This window comes from Podarcis vaucheri (genome assembly GCF_965113315.1).
Source record: "Podarcis vaucheri genome assembly, chromosome: 2".
NCBI lineage: Eukaryota > Metazoa > Chordata > Lepidosauria > Squamata > Lacertidae > Podarcis > Podarcis vaucheri.
Genome location: NC_138760.1, coordinates 61302000 through 61323134, shown reverse-complemented (window position 1 = coordinate 61323134; position 21135 = coordinate 61302000). Strand labels below are relative to the sequence as shown.

The 21135-nt window shown below is 42.7% G+C and overlaps 1 protein-coding gene and 1 long non-coding RNA gene across 5 annotated transcripts in view; one reads left to right on the top strand and one right to left on the bottom strand.

The window, feature by feature from the left end:
• FNIP1 (folliculin interacting protein 1) overlaps window positions 1-21135 on the bottom strand; it is a 94169-nt gene that overhangs the window by 26701 nt on the left and 46333 nt on the right. For 3 of the 4 annotated variants that reach the window (XR_014216562.1, XM_082211478.1, XM_082211480.1), the window contains exons 3-8: window positions 19517-19660; window positions 8108-8208; window positions 7163-7237; window positions 6806-6897; window positions 1483-1566; window positions 414-485 (exon numbers count right to left, since the gene is read on the bottom strand). Coding sequence is in view for 3 of the 4 variants with exons in the window: in XM_082211478.1 (XP_082067604.1) it covers window positions 414-485; window positions 1483-1566; window positions 6806-6897; window positions 7163-7237; window positions 8108-8208; window positions 19517-19660 (568 nt within the window). In the remaining variant the exon portion in view is untranslated. The remainder of the gene's footprint in view (window positions 1-413; window positions 486-1482; window positions 1567-6805; window positions 6898-7162; window positions 7238-8107; window positions 8209-19516; window positions 19661-21135) is intronic. The other variant, XM_082211479.1, reaches the window with a different exon arrangement.
• On the top strand, window positions 1573-3962 carry LOC309525936. Its single transcript, XR_014216587.1, has 2 exons — window positions 1573-1857; window positions 1905-3962. It is a non-coding gene; the product is annotated as an uncharacterized lncRNA (long non-coding RNA).

Below are 21135 nucleotides of genomic sequence, written 5' to 3'. Positions count from 1 at the left end.
TAGGTATGCCCATTAACAACTCACAGGCTTGGGGCCACCTCCACCACCTTTCAACCTTAGCCCTACGTTATTTAAAATTTCCAATATTGGTGAACCAATTTCACTTTGTATATCCAAGTGCTGAATATTCTCTTAATATTAAATATTATTTTGAAAAGCCACACATATTTTAGAAGTATTACCCAATATTTGGGAAATATTGCATATAGCTTGGCTCAGGATTTATATAGGAACTGGGTCAATGTAAAGCATAAATCACTTGTTAATTTTTTTTTTTAAGGGAAACACATCTTAGGAAGATCTGATTACAGAGGTCAAGAAGCAGAAACAAATAACACTTTAATTACAGGCCAAATCAATATGCAGTAGGGAAAGTTTGTGTAATGGCCTTATATTCCTGATAAAAACATTACCAGATCTTGCAATTCCGCTGTCTCTGTCTTCATTCAGCTCTCTCCCAGGCATGTCCATAGGGTTGCTGTGAACTATGCAGATAAAGTCACCAGTTAGCACGAGAACATGACGCTTCTCTTTGGCTTTGCAGTGCTCGGTTTAATTATCAAAATAAATCATGCTCATTGGCTGCATTCACTTAGGACACGGAAAGTAACAGCAAAGCACACACACCCATCACCAAGAAAGGCTGCAAAGCTGATCAAGCCAATGCACTTGATTGGACCAGTGTTCAGACAAGTGTTTGCCAAAGCCCATCTCTTTATTTCAAGGCAAGTGGAATAACATAACAAAAGGCAAGTTAGCTACGAAGCAAAAGCACTCAGTGCAAGCTCTAAGCAGATGCTAAAGAAGAAATTTATAGCAAACAGCTGTAAAGTGGGTGCTCTAGGACAGATGGAATTTGGATTTAGACTTCTATCGCTTCTTCAACTAAGCATGAAGCTATCTGCATTTGCAGCCAGTCCTTACTAAACAGAGAGATGAAATCCTAGCCAAATTGCCTCCAACAAAGCTAGGATTTCATCCACCAGATCAAAAGCCTCTTGATCATACTCATTTTTGAAATCATAAATTTGCCAGATTTGTAGAAGGGAAAATCTAAACCAGGCATGGAAATAAAACACGGCTAATAGAAGCGGGGGGAAATACTCTTTATTTCAGTGTTATACAAACAGTGAAATAATTATGTTTTTGCAAATGGAGCTCCTATTTGAATCAAGCTCTAAACAGTTAATGGCAAATTCCTTTTGTCTGGAATTTACAAGCTCCCCCTGCTTTTTTCTTCTTCAAACTTTACTGAAAAATTCATAAGCTCCATCCAAATCATTACCTGAGTAGAAATAGAGATTAAGGGTTACATTCTTTGAAATTTTAACATGTTATGATAACCTTTGCAGTGATCCATATCCACCGCATAAACTATGCCTGAGAGATTTTTAGAAACGGTATTTTATTTCCAAGGCCAAACTACGAAATCCACTCAGTTTTGTCACACCAACTAGACTATCCACACAGCACATAGCAAACCTGCAAAGAAAGAGGCGCTCCGGATGAGGCGGAGCGGACCTTGTTCAGAGAATGCCCGCCTAGGGCTGCAAAGCTGTGAAAAACCTACATGGCAAAACGTAAAATATATATGAAAGAATGAGGTTAGTAAAGCAGAACAGATTCTGTGGGAGGGGGGGAAAGGATTCAAGCCGACACAAATGCAGACCCACAGACAGCAAAGAACACACCTAGGATAGCTCCCTCAGTAGAGCTTGAGGCTCTTAATCTCAGGGTTGTGGGTTCAAGCCCCACGCTGGGCAAACGATTCCTGCATTGCAGGGGTCGGACTAGATGACCCTCGAGATCCCTTCCAACTCTACAATTCTATGATCTACTTTGATAAAGGAGTTTGAGGTGCTTTGCCCATGTCCTCCGTTATATATAAATATATAGAGATATAGATATATAATGTTTTTATATATATCAAAATTGTCCTAATTTACTACACAATAAATCAATTCAGGGCTGGTTGGGAGAGTTCCAAACTATCTTTGAAGACAATTCAGTAGCACTTTCTGTCACCCTGATTATTTCAATTTCACAACCCATAATTCATTATCTAAAGTGATCTTGGGAATAAAAACTCTGTGTGTATGTGAGAAATAATGGGATCAGAGGCCGCAAACCACTTTGGCACATTTTCTCTCAGCTCCATTTGGTACACTACTCCTAAGGGCTGAGTTCTATCTTGACATCCAAATAACTGGGGTGGAGCCAGCAGAATAACTGCACTGAGACCCTGCACACCTATGGCTTGCCCTTTCCCCAGTGGTCCCTTCAGAGCTATGAGGAGATCCAGCCTTTCTTTCTTTTCTAAAGAAGAGTCCAATCTCTCACTGAAGCATTCCTTGTTCTGAAGGACAGGTCACAGACACAGCATTTTATTAACTCAATTCAGCGTCTCAAATAATCAATTCACTGCAGGGAAACTGAAGAATAAGTATCCTTTGCTTCCTCTTCCTTCAGTCTTTGCAATTCCTTGAAAGTTTTCACTTAATACTAACCAGAAAACTTGTAATATTTTCACTGGAGCACATGGAAGCTTGTGCTCTATGTTGTGTCTGCAGTTCTAACACCGAGCACACATTTTCCTTTTAAAGTTCAAACGGCTGCATTGCCACAAAATCCGCCTTCTTTTCTTTCCATTTTTGCTAATCAGTTGTCTTAAAAGGAAGCTTAATTGCAAGGACTAACCGTTCCACCAAAAACCAGGTGTGCTGGGAAAAGTTGGCATGTACACAACAACCTACTAAAGCACACAGTAACCTTTACAAATGAAGAACTGGCAAAGACTGATGGGTCACAAGTATTCTTTTTTATTTAATTTGGTTTCTAGAAATGTTCTGGTTACAGATTAACTCCGTTTTGCTATGCCTGACTCTTTCGATTGCTCTGCTTTAAAATGTGAGCTGTAAGCAAGTACTGCTGAGTAGACCCTATTTTGGCACACCCTCACTACAGATGTTATTGTCTCTCTTCTGAAATTGTTGTTACTGGCCATAGCAAGCCCCACTGATAGTTATACTCCTTGACTCAGGGAAGGTGGCTTGCATATATATTCCCTATAAATCAAAGACTATAATACTCATTCCCTAGGTACTGATACTGTCCTAACAGTAATGGTTCCCAACGTGGTACCCACTGAGGACCTCTGTGATACCCATAGGGTCCATTCCTGCTGTCCAATATACAGGGTGACAGTCTTCCCAGTCCCACTCTAAACCAGAGTTTTACCAAATCAGGAACAACACTTGTGAAGTTACTGAAAGTTTTCTTTGAGATCACCTCTAAAACACCAGCATATGACAAAATGGCGATCATTTGAAACCACTGCATGAGTATTATTTCATTTAGTTGCTTATTATTTATTAGATTTGTTCTGTAGATGTCAGGGCAGTTCACAACATAAGAATACAAGCTAAAAACAACAACAAAAACAAAAACACCCCACAAACCAATAATCCACTCTCCCACAAACACTTTTAAAAGGTATAGGATGTTAATCAGCCAAAGGCCTGGTTGAAGAGAAGGTTTTTGCCTGGTGCCTAAAGGTGTATAGTGGTACCTCGGGCTAAGTACTTAATTTGTTCTGGAGGTCCGTTCTTAACCTGAAACTGTTCTTAACCTGAAGCACCACTTTAACTAATGGGGCCTCCTGCTGCTGCTGTGCCGCCGGAGCACGATTTCTGTTCTCATCCTGAAGAAAAGTTCTTAAACCGAGGTACTATTTCTGGGTTAGCGGAGTTTGTAACCTGAAGTGTATGTAACCTGAAGCGTATGTAACCCAAGGTATCACTGTATAATGAAGATGCCAGTCGCACCTCCCTGGGGAGAGTATTCCACAATATATCTATATCTATAGCAAGATGAAGAATTCATACCAAAGCTACATTATCACGATAACCGTACTTCTGATTTGGGTAATTTGAGATGCACATAAAGGTGTGACACAGTGTAAAGAAATCACTTTAGCTTTATCCTCTTGATTTCTAATCACCTATTAAAAAGCTAATCTATTCCTAAAAGCTGAGTGATATCGATTAAAGAAATTGCTTTAAAGGGTATTTGAGCACATGGTTTAACTATACAGAGTGATCCCACTGGTGCTATATGGGTACACGGTAGATTGACCTTTTAGTTGGCCAGGTTGATTTGGCCATTAGAAAGCCCAAAGCACAATTCTAAACAGCAAACAACTAATCTGATAAACTGTGGGTATTGAAATAATTCTGTTCACACAGATGGCACCAAAACAGGAAAATGTAAATGATATAGCTTATGGGAAAGGAGAGTTTTGACAAGATCATCATATTGTTCTGTTTGTTGGCACAGTGCAATTATGGAAGATTAATTAGGCTGCTGGGGAACACCTGCGTGGATAAGGGCACCTAATTGCAGCTAACACAACAGCGAAAATAATCGTGATTAATAAAGCTCATTCTTCACATTGATTAAGTAATGCTTAAAAAATAATTGGCAACAAAAGTCATAAAGACAGTACTAAGAAGAACCAGGCCAGTCTTATATGAATGCAATTAAACAGGCATTCATTAACAATTTAGAAGTAATATTGTGCAATATAGTAGTGCTAATAATAAAATTAACATTTTTATAGTCCTTCCAAATGTGCTTTGCAATGCTTCATGTGCATTCTTTAACTTCAGCAGTATTACCCCCATATTGCCGAAGTGGATACTGAGGCTAAGAGGTGGCTTGCCTACAGTCACCAAGTGAATTAACGACAGTCAAGATTCAAACCAGCCACTTCCTGATTCGAAACTCAACCTCTCAGTAAGTACCCTACACCAAAGTTCATTTAATTGGTCATTTCATTGCTGTCCTTCTAAAGTGGCAATGGAAAAGGCGTACATAACATTCAAATAGTATGCTGTGCAAAAATCCTCCTGTGATACAGCATACAAATATTCAAATTTTTCCCCAAATGTGAAAGTAGGTGCTTATTAGCTGAGTAACTCATTTAGATTTTCATTCAGACTTACATCATGAACAAAATTTACTTATAGAGTCCATAGACAGTTCTGGTTACTCCAGTTTTCAGTTGTAGCCTCGGAGGCCACACATTCAGTTTAGGAAATTCACATTGCAATTCCAATAGAGAAATTTAGGAGATGCAAAACTGAGTAAGACAGACAGAATTTTCAATACAGTTCATGTATATTTAGAACCAGTGGCTCTTAAAAAAAATTAAAGATTTTCTTGGTTTACAAAAGTACATACATTGTCTTTTTTCCCCTAAGTTGTAAATTCTTTTCTACAGATCAATTTCTACAGATCATTTGATATGAGACATTAGTGTTGTATTCAGTATAAGGTTGGGGAAGAAGAGAGGTGGGAGATGAGGGGTGGAGTGGTGAAACTTATATTCTTGTATATGGTGTACATGTGGGGTTATGTGTCAGTAGCTCTTTTGTTGGTTAATTTCTAATTAATGGGATGGGTGAATATATCAGGTAAATAAAAAACAAACAAGGTACTGTTTGGATAAGGTACCCTTTCTTTTAAAATAGATCTTAAAATTCTGCATCAGCGAAGTGCAGTTTCCTGGCATGTTTAAGCATAAGGGTTCCTTAACATCAGTTTTTTTGTATATGATTTGAAGGGTAATGGCTTTGCAAAAGCAAATCTTAAAACAACTCTCAAGACTTGAGCATGTTTCGCCCAATCCTTTGTATTTATTTAATATTTATTTAATACAAAGGTGCATTTACACCAGGCATAGGCAAACTCAGCCCTCCAGATGTTCTGGGACTACAACTTCCATCATCCCTAGCTAACAGGACCATGATGGGAACTGTAGTCTCAAAACATCTGGAGGGCCGAGTTTGCGTATGCCTGATTTGCACTGAATTTAAAGAAGCTAGACCACACTGTCCATCTGCTTTAAGCCCAAGGTACCATCTCCTTGAAACCATCTTACTTCCATAACCGTCTTCAAGATGGTAAGAAGGAAATCACAAAAGCAAAAAAAAGGTCAACCCTCTAGCATCCTGCAGGTATTTTTGCCAAAAATACAACAACTTTCTCTTCCTGCTAGCTCTTCCTGCTTTTGCACTTTTCAAAGACTGAAGGCCATTTCACAAATTGTGGGGCAGCAACAATCATAATTACCACCACTGGTTTCCTGATGTGCGTTCCTGTATGACACACCCATTGTAAAATGTATGTTTGTTGCAAGCACATATTACGTTGTTTTTATCAGGAACAGGGTGAGGTGTTGCTGGGGTTGGGCAGGGAATCAGTGAGGTCAGGGCTGGTGTTCCCCCTGGTGCACTAACACAGCACCAATCTCGCTACTGCCTTGCACCAGCAAGCAGCAGTGATGCTGATGTTTGGACGGTGGCTCTGTAAAATAGCCTCACTGTGCCAGCTGCTCCTGATTTTTATGACTACAGGCAGAAAATTCTGAGAATAAATGAGGCCCTAAGGGGAAATAATATCTGTGCTGTTCTGTGCTTAGTTCTCTAAAGTAGAGCCTACCGCGTCCATTTCCATCAAATTCATATTAGCTTAAATTGTGTATCAGCTACTATGACTTTCTTCGCCATATATATAGATTTGAACTGATAAACTTCAAGCCAAATAGTCACAGAATATTCCAGTTTTCAGATTTCCTGGAAATGAGCTACATCTGCGTTCAGGCCAAAAGTTGTCCCACTCTTAGACCACACCGTTTCTTTAAAACAATGATATTCTATTATACACGTGTAGATTAGTGTGTTTATCAGTCTGCAAAGGCCTTACGGTGCAAATATTCCAAGGAAGTAACAACGCTTTTAATTACCTATGTTTCCAAGCAGTCCATTCATAATTGTGCTATGGTCTGGCTTTAGAGTATTGCTGTCCTGATTAATGAACTCAAGACTGTCTTGAAGCCTGCAAAGGGAGGGGACAGACAGAAACGGTTATTTGTATTCTGTTACGGTACTTTTTGATTTTATTATTATCTCTGCTTGTGCCCTGCACACATTTCCCTGCTCCCCCCCCCTTATGTCCTATGACAGCAAGGCAGGGGTCTCTGAGCAAACAGGAGCTAGGTGACAATCTTTCCTTCAGCAGCTAAAAAGAGTTTGAGCCATACCCCACTCCCTCCCTTCCTCATACCTAAAACCCACACAGATCACACACTGATTGTACTCACGTGTTTAAACTTCCATAGATGCTGCTTCCAGTTCGAGCTGTAAAAACTTTGCTTAGCATGAGCTGCGGAGGAGAGCTGTGAAGCAAAGTTAGACAGAGTGAGCAACCAGGTGTTTTCATGGAATATACCAAAACATCTCTCGACATAACACAACACCGGAGTATGTTTTTGAAGTGAAAAACAGTTTTAAAATAACACGCTACAGGAGGACCACAATACAAATACAATACAAATGAGGCACCCAATTAAAGCTCAGAACGTAAATTTGTCAAAAACAGTTTTGTCAGTTTTCAGCCAAATCAGATAAATTCAACACACACTCCAGCTGCCAACTGTGAAAAATTCGCCATTTTTGTTTCTGATGAAGTATGACACAGGATGCAATCCAGTAGAATTCACCTAACATTTGAGAGGTTTAGATAAATTGTAACTGTCACACAACAGTTACAACAGTGGCTATCATTCATGTTTGCTTTTATACATCCATGTTCGTTTTTACATATCCATGTTCATTGTTTTTGGAGTTCCTGTGATCTCATCTGTTAATTCTCATACACCTGGGGATCTTCTCCTTTGTTTAAGTTGTGAAAATAAAAAAGGCTATATGAATTTTCATTGTTTTCCCTTTGCAATGCAAGAAGATCTTCCACATCTTGATCAGAAGATGCTTTCAGATGCCTGCAGGTGTGCACCCCAAAGTGTACAGGTGTTGAATGTGCAGCCTGTACCTTGTAAAAATCAAGGTACTTCAATTTCGTGCTTCAACATCTATGTACAAAGGACAATTCATAAAGAACAGGGGCGAGGCCTGCAAACTTGTTCTCATCTCCTTCCTCAACACGCTTTCTATATTGTTTGATTGTGTGCACAGGACTAGAGACAATTCTGTTTAGCATAGCTATTTCCAGTACTCTAAACTTCGAACTGAAGAAAGTAAAATCTTACCGGATTTGATGGATTTTTAAGGTTGAGCCTTTGTAGCTCATAGCCACAGAGCCAAACATCATCTCCCCAAGCATATTTGCATCTGAGGAACACCGGGAACCCTGAAAAAGAATAAGCCTATAATTATTATGTTGCGTGCTTGATCATTTTGAGCACCAACCTGAAGCATTGCAGAAATGAAGGAAAACATCATTTTCATTTAATAATCAAATATAATAAAGGGGGGAAATGAAATGCAACATTTTTGGCAGGTTGCCTACCAATATACTTTTAAATTTCAATGCCAAAGTTCACCGTATGTCATTCTCATTGTAGTGAATGGGAATTTTCTCCATGAGGTTTGCAAGCCAATTCAGATTGGAAGCACAGCAAGGGTACAACAACCCCTGCCAAAAAAAAAGGGGGGAAAAGCCCCAGGCCAGGATCCTGTTTGAGACTGGATTGACTGTGCTCACTATTTCTGCAAGGAAAACCTTGCACCTGGGGGAAATGATGTGATCAATATCTTGTGCAGTTTGCACTTCAGATCTAAAGAGTGGTTAGGCATTTGTCACTCTGTGGTAAACGCACATGACACCTATAATAATCTTTGTATAGCTATGATTCAATTCTCCTGTATCTGCATCTTTCACCCACCCACCATTGCTGATCTTACGTTTTTGGCACCGGGGTATGATCTCAGTTTGTGTACTCACCTACTACTCATCCTGAACCAGCATATAAGCAAGTGGGGAGGGGGGGTTGAAACATGTCCCCCTCCTCTGTTTTAGTGCCAGAGAAGGCAACTGGATTGGGGTGGAGCCTATTGGAACTGGCCCTTCACTAAATGACCTCATTACTACTTTTGTTATACTTTGTTATACTTTTCTCCAGCCACATGTACATTTTAAAACCCATGAAGGATTTATGCAGAATAGTGCAAAAAGATAGAACAAATTAGTTGAACACCTTAATTCAATCTGCTCTTAATCTTTAATTGGCAGCTTCTGCATTAAAATATTAGGGCTTGGAGTTTCACACACACCTGACTGAAAAGCAAGTACAATTATTTGGCACCAGTTAAAGGTGTCATTCCACAGGGTAATGTATACTTTCTTGATGAAACTGCTGGCGCATGCACCATTTTTGGCCCTGGAATGGGGCAGAACGGGCTTACTTGTGCTCTGCCGACACATGCAACGACCCAGAAGGCAACCCACACACAAACAAACAGGGAGTTTGCTGTAAATGTTTTCAGCGAGCAGTGGGTCTGAGAGGATGGGGGAGTTGCTTTCCTGAGGACAGTGGGTTTGAGAAAAGGCTTATACTGCACCTGGGTTGTTTTTCCACCATATCTGAAATATATTCTAATTTTTAAAAATGTGGTATTCAATGAAACAAAACTGGGAGAAGGAATGGCAACTAATATCAACCACAATTCAAAGCATGCTATTCACGTTTTCGAGCTGTGCTTAATTATTAAGATAACCCTGACAAAGACCTCAGTCAAAACACAGTCTTGCATGTAGATCAGTGTGAGGTCTCCAATAATATTAATGTTTAAGACTATAGCCATAGAATCTCACAGCAGCTGTTAGTTTACAAAAACCTTGAGTGGGAAAGGCTGAGCTTGGAATGTCTTTTCTGGCAGGGGAAAAAAATCCCATACTAAACAGTGATTTAATAAGTTTAGTAAAGAAAACTACCTAAACAGATGTTCATGTAGAACAAAAATAAAAAGGACGGAAAAATTTATCACGCAGGGACTACTTGCAAGGGAAGACCTGTTAAGCTGACAAGTACCAATAGCAGAGTTTTAGACATGCAGGATGTTGTGATTCAGGTTAAAAGTGAAATTTACATAGAATGTAGGCTTAAATGAAGCTTTAGACATTTACAAGCCTGGTCTTGGCGATTATTAAATTTCAAAACAATGAACGCAAGTATCCAAGTTCTTATGTCATCTGTAACTGATTTCAGCTGTTTTCCTCTGCAAGACTCAAAACCGAAATTGGTTATCTTAAGCTTAATTTATAGACTACGGCCATAGCAAGTGAACATTTTTTCTGTGATCACATCCTATGCTAGTCCAATGAAGTAATTATGGAAGAACTACATGAGCCCTTGCAACAAATTTAATGGAAGGAACCTAGTACTTCACCCATCCATCTATATCATCAGAGCAGCAGAGGTTTGCGTAGAAGCACATCACATGCTTCTGCATCACGCCTCAGAAGCAATGATGCTGATCTGATTCAGCACTGTATTTCAGAAGCTTGTCAGCAGACTGCATTGTGGACTGAGGAAAATTAGTCCCTATACTATTAGCGTAAGGCATGGGTAGGCGACCTAAGGCCGGGAGCCGGATGCGGCCCAATTGCCTTCTCAATCCAGCCTATGGATGGACCAGGAATCAGCGTGTTTTTACATGAGTAGAATGTGTCATTTTATTTAAAATGCATCTCTAGGTTATTTGTGGGGCATAGGAATTCGTTCATTCCCCCCCCAAAAAAAATTATAGTCCTGCCCCCCACAAGGTCTGAGGGATAGTTGACCAGCCCCTGCTGAAAAAGTTTGCTGACCCCCGGTGTAAGGTATGTGGAAGACGGGGCTTTGTTCAACCCCCACCCCGCTTTTCAGCTGCTATGGCTAGAATTCCCTCCCCCCGCACAAAACAGTAGTCAAAGATGACCAAAATCTTGTACACAACCAGGTACAAGAGAAATAGCCACAATGTAAAAACTAAAATGATTACTAGACAGCAACGAGATCCAACTCTAGGCAATGACAATTTGAGAACAAAATAATTCCTTGAGTAAAATGTATTATCTTATTTAAAAATGCCTGTTGTTTATAATAGGATATTGGCATGTAACAGTCACGTGACATGTCTACAATGCTGAAATTCTTCACAATGTAGTTTTTATTCTCCAGGCATGAGCAGTGTGCATAGGGGGTGGGGGACACTGTGGCAGTGCTTGCTGGGATGGGGTGAGGTAAAGTGATGATGAATTTGGGGGAGCATTCCCCAGTCTCATCACTGCCTTGCCCAATCTCTGTTCCTCACCAGGGGTGAGGGAAGAGGGCACCACTTCTATTCCAGGTTGCCTCATATCCTAAATAATAATAATAATAATTTATTATTTGTACCCCGCCCATCTGGCTGGGTTTCCCCAGCCACTCTGGGCGGCTTCCAACAAAGATGAAAAATACACTAAAATGTCACATATTAAAAACTTCCCTGAACAGGGCTGCCTTCAGATGTCTTCTGAATGTCAGGTAGTTGTTTATCGCTTTGACATCTGATGGGAGGGCGTTCCACAGGGCGGGCGCCACTACCGAGAAGGCCCTCTGCCTGGTTCCCTGTAACTTGGCCTCTCGCAGTGAGGGAACCGCCAGAAGGCCCTCGGAGCTGGACCTCAGTGTCCGGGCAGAACGATGGGGGTGGAGACGCTCCTTCAGATATACTGGACCGAGGCCGCGTAGGGCTTTAAAGGTCAGCACCAACACTTTGAATTGTGCTCGGAAACGTACTGGGAGCCAATGTAGGTCTTTCAAGACCGGTGTTATATGGTCTTGGTGGCCGCTCCCAGTCACCAGTCTAGCTGCCGCATTCTGGATTAGTTGTAGTTTCCAGGTCACCTTCAAAGGTAGCCCCACGTAGAGCACATTGCAGTAGTCCAAGTGGGAGATAACCAGAGCATGCACCACTCTGGCAAGACAGTCTGCAGGCAGATAGGGTCTCAGCCTATGTACCAGATGGAGCTGGTAAACAGCTGCCCTGGATACAGATTTGACCTGTGCCTCTATGGACAGCTGTGAGTCCAAAATGACTCCCAGGCTGCACACCTGGTCCTTCAGGGGCACAGTTACCCCATTCAGGACCAGGGAATCCTCCACACCTGCCCGCCTCCTGTCCCCCCAAAACAGTACTTCAACCTCAATCTGTTAGCTGCCATCCATCCTCCAACCGCCTCCAGACACTCACGCAGGACCTTCACCGCCTTCACTAGTTCTGATTTAAAAGAGAGGTAGAGCTGGGTATCATCCGCATACTGATGAACACCCAGTCCAAACCTCCTGATGATCTCTCCCAGTGGTTGCATGTAAATGTTGAAAAGCATGGGGGAGAGGACAGAACCCTGAGGCACCCCCAAGTGAGAGCCCAGGGGTCTGAACACTCATCCCCCACCACCACTTTCTGAACACGGCCCAGGAGGAAGGAGCGGAACCACTGTTTGACAGTGCCCCCAGCTCCCAGCCCCTCAAGATGGTCCAGAAGGATGTTATGGTCGATGGTATCAAACGCCGCTGAGAGATCCAGCAGAACTAGGAAACAGCTCTCACCTTTGTCCCTAGCCCGCCGGAGATCATCAACCAGTGCGACCAAGGCAGTTTCAGTCCCATGATGAGGCCTGAATGCCGACTGGAAGGGTTCCAAATGGTCCGCTTCTTCCAGGCGTGCCTGGAGTTGTTCAGCAACCACACGCTCAATCACCTTGCCCAAGAATGGAAGATTTGAGCGATAGTTGGCCATCGTGGCCGCATCTAAAGATGGTTTTTTAAGAAGCGGTTTAATAACCGCCTCTTTCAGTGGGTGTGGGAAGGCTGCCTCATGGAGGGAAGCATTCACTACCCCACGAAGCCCATCGCCCAGTCCTTCCCGGCTAGCTTTTATAAGCCAGGATGGGCAAGGATCCAGGAGACAGGTGGTTGGCTTCACTCGTCCAAGCAGCCTGTCCACATCCTCGGAGGTAACAGGTTGGAATTGATCCCACACAACTTGACTAGACAGGACTCTAGCACTTGGTAAAGCAAATACCAAACTTTAAAATCTTAATAAAACTGATTATCCTATTGATTAGGGGGGAAATATGATGTCTGGGAAGCAGCTCATAGCAGCTAGTGAGCATTCAGCTTGGGAAGCATCATTAACTTTGCACCAGGCACACCTTATTTCTTCATTCATGTTACCTTCAAGCAGATTCTAATTCCTCCCTCTCTCACAAAGCATTATAATGCTAAGGACATGTGACCTGCCTGTTCAAAACTGCATGCACAGTATGATGTCAGATAATGCTACCTGTGCTAGATTTTGTGAGGAAACCAGTATGGAACATAAACAAGCTAGCATCCTCAACTCTGGGCATCAGTACACAGTTCTCGTTGCGCAAGAGCAATGTTGTTCAAAGAAACCCATGTCTCTTCCTGTCCAAACCACAGCAAAATACTCTTCCATGATGAGGAGAGAGATAAATATAAACTTGGTTCTCAGGCGCAATAACACAATATAAAAATCAGTTGCATGACCTTGTGTGTGGGTGTGTGGGTGAGCATCTGTGCGTCTGTGCAATGAAATGCAGCAACTAATGTATGCTTACTAAAGCTTGGCAGCCTAGTATTACATTACATTAAAGATGTCCCCGAGAATATGTTATGTTGGGATCAGCCACTCTAAAACAGAGAATTACTTCAGTACAAAGGGTAAAGGCTCAGCTCTATTTTAGGAAGGCTTAACAGAAAACACTTGTGATCAGTGCAAGGTGAGATGACAGAAATATACCCAGTCAGATGACTCTGGCTACACTTGTGGCCAAAACCTCCCCTCTTATATAAAGTGTAACTCAAGTTCAATGAGTGCCACTGCCATAAGCATTTTAAACTGCCAGCAAGCAAAAATTTGCAGTTGAATGTTTTAAAATTGCTTTTCAAGACATTAAAAAGCAAAAAAAGCCCTACAGAATAAGGCTTTACAAAATAGTTAAAGGAAGCACTTTAGGATGGTAAAGGTAAAGGACCCCTGGACGGTTAAGTCCAGTCAAAGGTGACTATGGGGTTGCGGCGCTCATCTTGCTTCAGGCCGAGGGAGCTGGTGTTTGTCCACAGACAGCTTTCCAGGTCTTGTGGCCAGCATGACGAAACCGCTTCTGGCACAACATGATGGAAACCAGAGCGCACAGAAATGCCATATACCTTTCCACTGCAGTGGTACCTAATTATCTACTTGCACTGGCCTGCTTTTGAACTGCTAGGTTGGCAGAAGCTGGGACAGAGCAACGGGATTTGAAGCAGACTGGCAAAAACTAAGTTGAGAGGGATTCCTGGTCCCATTCGGATTCTGACTCTAAGAAAACCTGTATTATTAATATTTTGGATGGAATCTTGAGTGAACAATATTTTCACAACTCATGAGAAAGCTAAAACTTCAGCGTTAATCACAAACATCTGAAAGTAAGTTGAGGATATTTGTCACCAGCCTGTATGAAAACTTAACCCATGCAGCACACTTCTGGAAGAAAATTTAGAAATGGGCCAACTTATTGTGGGATGGCTGGCCACAAATGTAAATCCATCCCCTGGGTCTTTGTTACAATGGGGAACTGCATTTCCAGCTGTTTCCTGGTTAAATTAGAATCATAGAATCATAGAATCATAGAGTTGGAAGAGACCACAAGGGCCATCGAGTCCAACCCCCTGCCAAGCAGGAAACACCATCAGAGCACTCCTGACATATGGTTGTCAAGCCTCTGCTTAAAGACCTCCAAAGTAGGAGACTCCACCACACTCCTTGGCAGCAAATTCCACTGTCGAACAGCTCTTACTGTCAGGAAGTTCTTCCTAATGTTTAGGTGGAATCTTCTTTCTTGTAGTTTGGATCCATTGCTCCGTGTCCGCTTCTCTGGAGCAGCAGAAAACAACCTTTCTCCCTCCTCTATGTGACATCCTTTTATATATTTGAACATGGCTATCATATCACCCCTTAACCTCCTCTTCTCCAGGCTAAACATGCCCAGCTCCCTTAGCCGTTCCTCATAAGGCATCGTTTCCAGGCCTTTGACCATTTTGGTTGCCCTCTTCTGGACACGTTCCAGTTTGTCAGTGTCCTTCTTGAATTGTGGTGCCCAGAACTGGACACAGTACTCCAGGTGTGGTCTGACCAGAGCAGAATACAGTGGCACTATTACTTCCCTTGATCTAGATGCTATACTCCTATTGATGCAGCCCAGAATTGCATTGGCTTTTTTAGCTGCCGCGTCACACTGTTGGCTCATGTCAAGTTTGTGGTCAACCAAGACTCCTAGATCCTTTTCACATGTACTGCTCTCAAGCCAGGTGTCACCCATCTTGTATTTGTGCCTCTCATTTTTTTTGCCCAAGTGCAATACTTTACATTTCTCCCTGTTAAAATTCATCTTGTTTGTTTTTGCCCAGTTCTCTAATCTGTCAAGGTCGTTTTGAAGTGTGATCCTGTCCTCTGGGGTGTTAGCCACCCCTCCCAGTTTGGTGTCATCTGCAAATTTGATCAGGATGCCCTTGAGTCCATCATCCAAGTCGTTGATAAAGATGTTGAATAAGACCGGGCCCAAGACAGAACCCTGTGGCACCCCACTAGTCACTCTTCTCCAGGATGAAGAGGAACCATTGATGAGCACCCTTTGGGTTCGGTCAGTCAGCCAGTTACAAATCCACTGAGTGGTAGCATAGTCAAGACCGCATTTTACCAGCTTCTTTACAAGAATATCATGGGGCACCTTGTCAAATGCTTTGCTGAAATCAAGGTAGGCTACATCCACTGCGTTCCCTTCATCTACCAGGCTTGTAATTCTGTCAAAAAACGAGATCAGGTTAGTCTGACAAGACTTATTTTTCAGAAATCCATGCTGACTATTGGTGATCACAGCATTCCTTTCTAGGTGCTCACAGACTGTTTGCTTAATGATCTGCTCCAGAATCTTCCCTGCTATTGATGTCAGACTGACTGGGCGGTAATTATTTGGGTCCTCTCTTTTCCCCTTTTTGAAAATAGGAACAACATTTGCCCTCCTCCAGTCTGCCGGGACTTCGCCTGTTCTCCAGGAATTCTCAAAGATGACTGCCAGTGGTTCTGAGATCACATCTGCCAGTTCTTTTAATACTCTTGGATGCAGTTCATCTGGCCCTGGAGACTTGAATACATCTAATCTAGCCAAATATTCTTGTACTATCTCCTTAGTTATTCTGGGCTGTGTTTCCTTTGCTGAATCATTTGCTTCAAATTCTTCAGGTCGGGCATTGTCTTCTTTATCGGAGAAGACTGAGGCAAAGAAGGCATTGAGGAGTTCAGCCCTTTCTGTGTCCCCTGTTTGCATTTCACCATCTTCTCCTCTGAGTGACCCCACTGTTTCTTTGTTCTTCCTTTTCCTACGAACATACCCATAAAAGCCTTTTTTGTTGCTTTTAACCTCTCTAGCAAGCCTGAGTTCATTCTGTGCTTTAGCTTTTCTGACTTTGTGTCTACACGTGCTGGCTATTTGTTTGAATTCCTCTTTGGTGGTTTCCCCCCTTTTCCATTTTTTGTACACATCCTTTTTTAATCTTAATTCAGTTAAAAGTTCTTTAGATAGCCACCCTGGTTTCTTTAGGCACCTTCCATGTTTTCGTCTCATTGGTATTGCCTGACGTTGTGCTTTTACTATCTCCGTCTTAACAAACTCCCAGCCATCATGAACTCCCTTTCCTTTTAGTATTGCTGTCCATGGGATCTCACCCAGCACTTCCCTAAGTTTTATGAAGTCGGCTTTCTTAAAGTCAAGAAATTGAGTCCTAGTATGCTTGGCTGCTACTGTCCGCTGTATAGTAAACTTCAGAAGAGCATGATCACTCGCACCTAATGATCCTTCCACATCTACCCCACTAACCAGGTCATCAACATTGGTTAGGACCAGGTCTAAAATGGCTGTTCCTCTTGTTGCTTCTCCCACTTTCTGGACAATGAAGTTGTCTGCAAGGCCAGTGAGGAATCTGTTTGACCTTATGCTCTTGGCTGAGTTTGACGTCCAACAAATATCCGGGTAATTGAAGTCCCCCATTACTACTATCTCCCTTCCTTTTGCATGCTTGGCCATCTGTTCCAGGAAGGCATCATCTATGTCCTCCGTTTGGCTTGGGGATCTATAGTAAACTCCCACAATGAGGCCTCTGTTATTCTTCTCTCCCTTAATTTTGACCCAAATGCTCTCACTTTGGCTTTGAGGTACTAAATCTTGGATCTCTTCACAGGTATACACACCCCTGACATATAACGCCACTCCTCCTCCTTTCTTGTCTGGTCTGTTTCTCTGAAATAGATTGTATCCCTCCATTATTACATTCCAATCGTGGGACTTATCCCACCAGGTTTCAGTGATGCCTATTATGTCATATTTAGTTTGCTGTACCAAGAGCTCAAGCTCATCTTGTTTATTTCCCATGCTTTGCGCATTAGTGTACAGACATTGAAGTCCATTAATCATTCCCCCGTGTCTCTTATTTAAGGATTTTTTCCTCCCTCCACTAGGTCCGCGTGCTGTTTGCTCCATTTGGTCTATGACATTTGGATGATCATCTTCATTAATTGATAGACTCCTACCTTCAGGAGCACTGTCTCCCTCCCCCACATTAGTCAGTTTAAAGCCCTCCTGATGAGGTTTCTGAGATTTTTGGCAAAAACATTTCTCCCAACCGTTGTGAGGTGCAGCCCATCACTTGCCAGAAGTCCATCTTCAAGAAACTGCAGTCCGTGATCTAAGAATCCAAACCGTTCCTGTTTACACCATTTGCGAAGCCAGCTGTTCACTTCCACTATTTTCCCCTCTCTCCCTGGGCCACGTCGTTCAACTGGGAGGACAGACGAGATGACAATTTGTGCATTTAGTTGCTTCAATTTCCTGCCGAGAGCCTCGTAGTCTCTTTTGATCTTCTGGAGGCTATTGCTTGCAGTGTCATTGGTTCCCACATGAACCAAGAGGAAGGGGTATTCGTCAGTGGGTTTTATGATTCCTTGCAGTCGTTCAGTTACATCTTGGATCTTAGCCCCGGGGAGACAGCACACTTCCCGAGACATCTTGTCAGGCCCACAGATCACTGCTTCTGTTCCCCTCAGTAGGGAATCCCCTATCACCACTACACGCCTCCTCTTGGGTTTGGTCGGGGTTCTTCCGTGAGCTGTCCGTTCCAAGGTCGCCTGCACATTCCCTGAGGACTGACTTTGCTGCTCGTCTTCATATACCTGATCGACTGTAATGAGGGAGAGATCCTCAAATGGAGTCTGCTCTTCGTCTTCCATGCTAGGGGAGAGGACCTCAAAGCGATTGTGTATTTCTAAACAATCAGAGTGAACCCTGGGCCTCCTACTTCTTTGAGTCACGTTTCTCCATATATCTGGCTCCTGTGTTGGTGAACTAGCCTCCTTCTCAGGGGAGTCCCCTGTCTCCTCCCTGGTGGAGACGGTGTGCTCTGTTGCTTCCAAGAAGAGCTCCAGCTCTCTAATTCTTTGGAGCGTAGCTACACGTTCCTCCAGTTGCTGGACTTTGTCTTTTAAAAGGGCAATCAACATGCAATTGCTGCAGGTAAAGCTGCCTGCAACCTTTGGCAAGATGGCAAACATTGCGCAGGAATCACAGGCGACTGCAGCTGTTCTCTCCCCTTCCATCTTGAGATCGTGTCGTTGGGGGTGGCTACAGAGGTCCTCCATCATAAAAAGCTTGAGGACAGGACAAATAACTTCCCCCCCACACACAAAAAAAACCTAGGTCTCCCCCAACAAACGTTTGAGACTAGCTCCCCTAAATCTAAAAGATGGGTATAACTGCGCGCGCCGCTAGGCGCGCGCCGCTGCCCTTCAGACTCTGATAAGCTCCTCCCACAGCTAATCCCCTGCCTCAACAGAAACCCTGCCCCCTCTGACCTTTACACAGGGAAAACAGCTAACCAGCCACAAAGAAACACACACACACAAGAAAACCCTTTTTGCTCCTTCTTCAACTGCTGCCCTTCAGACTCTGATAAGCTCCTCCCACAGCTAATCCCCTGCCTCAACAGAAACCCTGCCCCCTCTGACCTTTACACAGGGAAAACAGCTAACCAGCCACAAAGAAACACACACACACAAGAAAACCCTTTTTGCTCCTTCTTCAACTGCTGCCCTTCAGACTCTGATAAGCTCCTCCCACAGCTAATCCCCTGCCTCAACAGAAACCCTGCCCCCTCTGACCTTTACACAGGGAAAACAGCTAACCAGCCACAAAGAAACACACACACACAAGAAAACCCTTTTTGCTTGTTTCATCTTTGTTGGAGGACAAGGAGAGGAAGGGACTGATCTATACTATCACATTTGTTTGGTACATCCTTGCCCCAGGTTTCTTAGTGGCTCATTGGCCATTGTTCTTTATGAATGATTTTCAAATAAGCCACTTATAGGAACATTGATCCTGTTGATATTCTGATAGTTTCCTTTTGCAGTCCTACATGACAACAGCCATCTGTTTTGTTGGACAACCACCAAAGAACAGCTTCCGGGCTCACTCCCTCCACCAGGAGCCCAAGCCATTTCCTAATAAGGCAATGTTTTCAAAAATGCAATACAAGTCACAATGCCAGCATGATACAGTTAAAAGAGGGACCTCTCACCTGAAATTTTGGACATTGTTCTTTTGCTTCGGAAGAGGAAGAAGACGAATTAATTGAACTATCCAAAGAGGAAGAGCTGTCCCCTCCAGGTTTGAGCTGGCAACATTTCCCAATGACTTTCACCTGAGCATCGCTGCAGAGTTTCTGGTGGAATAAAAATTGTATTTGTTACATTGCGTTTAGTAATCCTCAAAACAGTGTTCTGAGAATACAGATCACCTGCATCCGGGGCATAGAAAAAGAAAACTAGTGAGATGAACACAAGCATTTTAGCATTAGTGAAAGAATGGAGATTGGAAGCTAAGCCAACCATTTTGCAAAATAGGAATAATTTCAATAAGTCTTATCTTTTTGCTTTGGAGATAGATGTGTAATACACAAAACCAATGTTCAACATTTCATAAATCATATCACAGAACTGTAGTGGTGAAAAGGACCCCCAGGGCCATTTAGTTCAATCTCCCACAATGCAGGTATCAGTGTTTATATATTTAAACATAGCAGTGAAGTTGTGCCAAAGAAGAATGGTGTTCAAATGTGGAAGATAAAAGTGAGCTCTAAATTCTAAGGAGAAGTCTGTGTTAATTCATCCTTTGATACCTCACAGATATCAAAATGCATAATCACTCCCTCTGTATGATGTCCTTCATGTGGCTGTGGATTCTCACTTGGTTTTCTTCAACTTGAGATCTATAAGGGATGGGGAATTGGGCTCAGTGGATTCAGAGACAATGTTACTGCTAGGTGGATCCATAGCTGGTTGATTGAACGAACCCAAAGAGTGCTCACTAAAGGTTTCTCGGCATCCTGGAAAAAAGGGACAAGTGGAGTGCCCCAGAGTCCTGTCCTGGGCCTATTGTTGCTCAGTCTCTTTATAAATGACTTGGATGAAGGAATTGAGGGGACGCTCATCAAATCTGCAGATGACACCAAACTGGGAAGGGTAGTTAACACCGCACAAGGCAGAATCAGGATTCAAAATGACCTTAACAGATTGGAGAACTGGGTCCAAATTAACAAAATGAATTTCAATAGGGACAAATATGCAAAACCTGGGAAGGTTTCGTTTTTCTTCCATATTTAAGTTTGGGGTAAAAAAAATAAAATCCCATGCAATCAGACTGCTTTCAGAGAACCACAGGTGCAGCTATTCATCATATCATCACCTAAAATTCTCCCTGTGATATAGATTTTGCAAACACCGGAACAGAACATTTTTAAGAGAACGGGGACTGCAATTGCAAAGAAATATTTTAAGGAAAAAGGGCTCCCTCACTCAGTAGCTTACATCTGCCCCCACCCAGCAGTTTTCACTGCAGTTCACCCATTGTGAGAACTATTGGAAGGTAAAGAAGTTAATATCTAAAGCAAATGTGGTGGCAGTTGTGCACTTCCAGTTGTTGCTGGACTACAACTCCCATCATCACAGACTGCTCGCCATGCTAGCTGAGGCTGATGGGAGTTGTAGTCCAAAACCTCTGGAGAGCCACAAGGTTTCTCAGTACTGATCTCATGGCAGCCAGCCTAGCCTATGCAAAGCCAGCTAGAACTCCCTTTTCTTTTCTTATGGCTGCAGCACAAGAATTCATTTCTTCTCATAAGAACAACCTCCCATTATG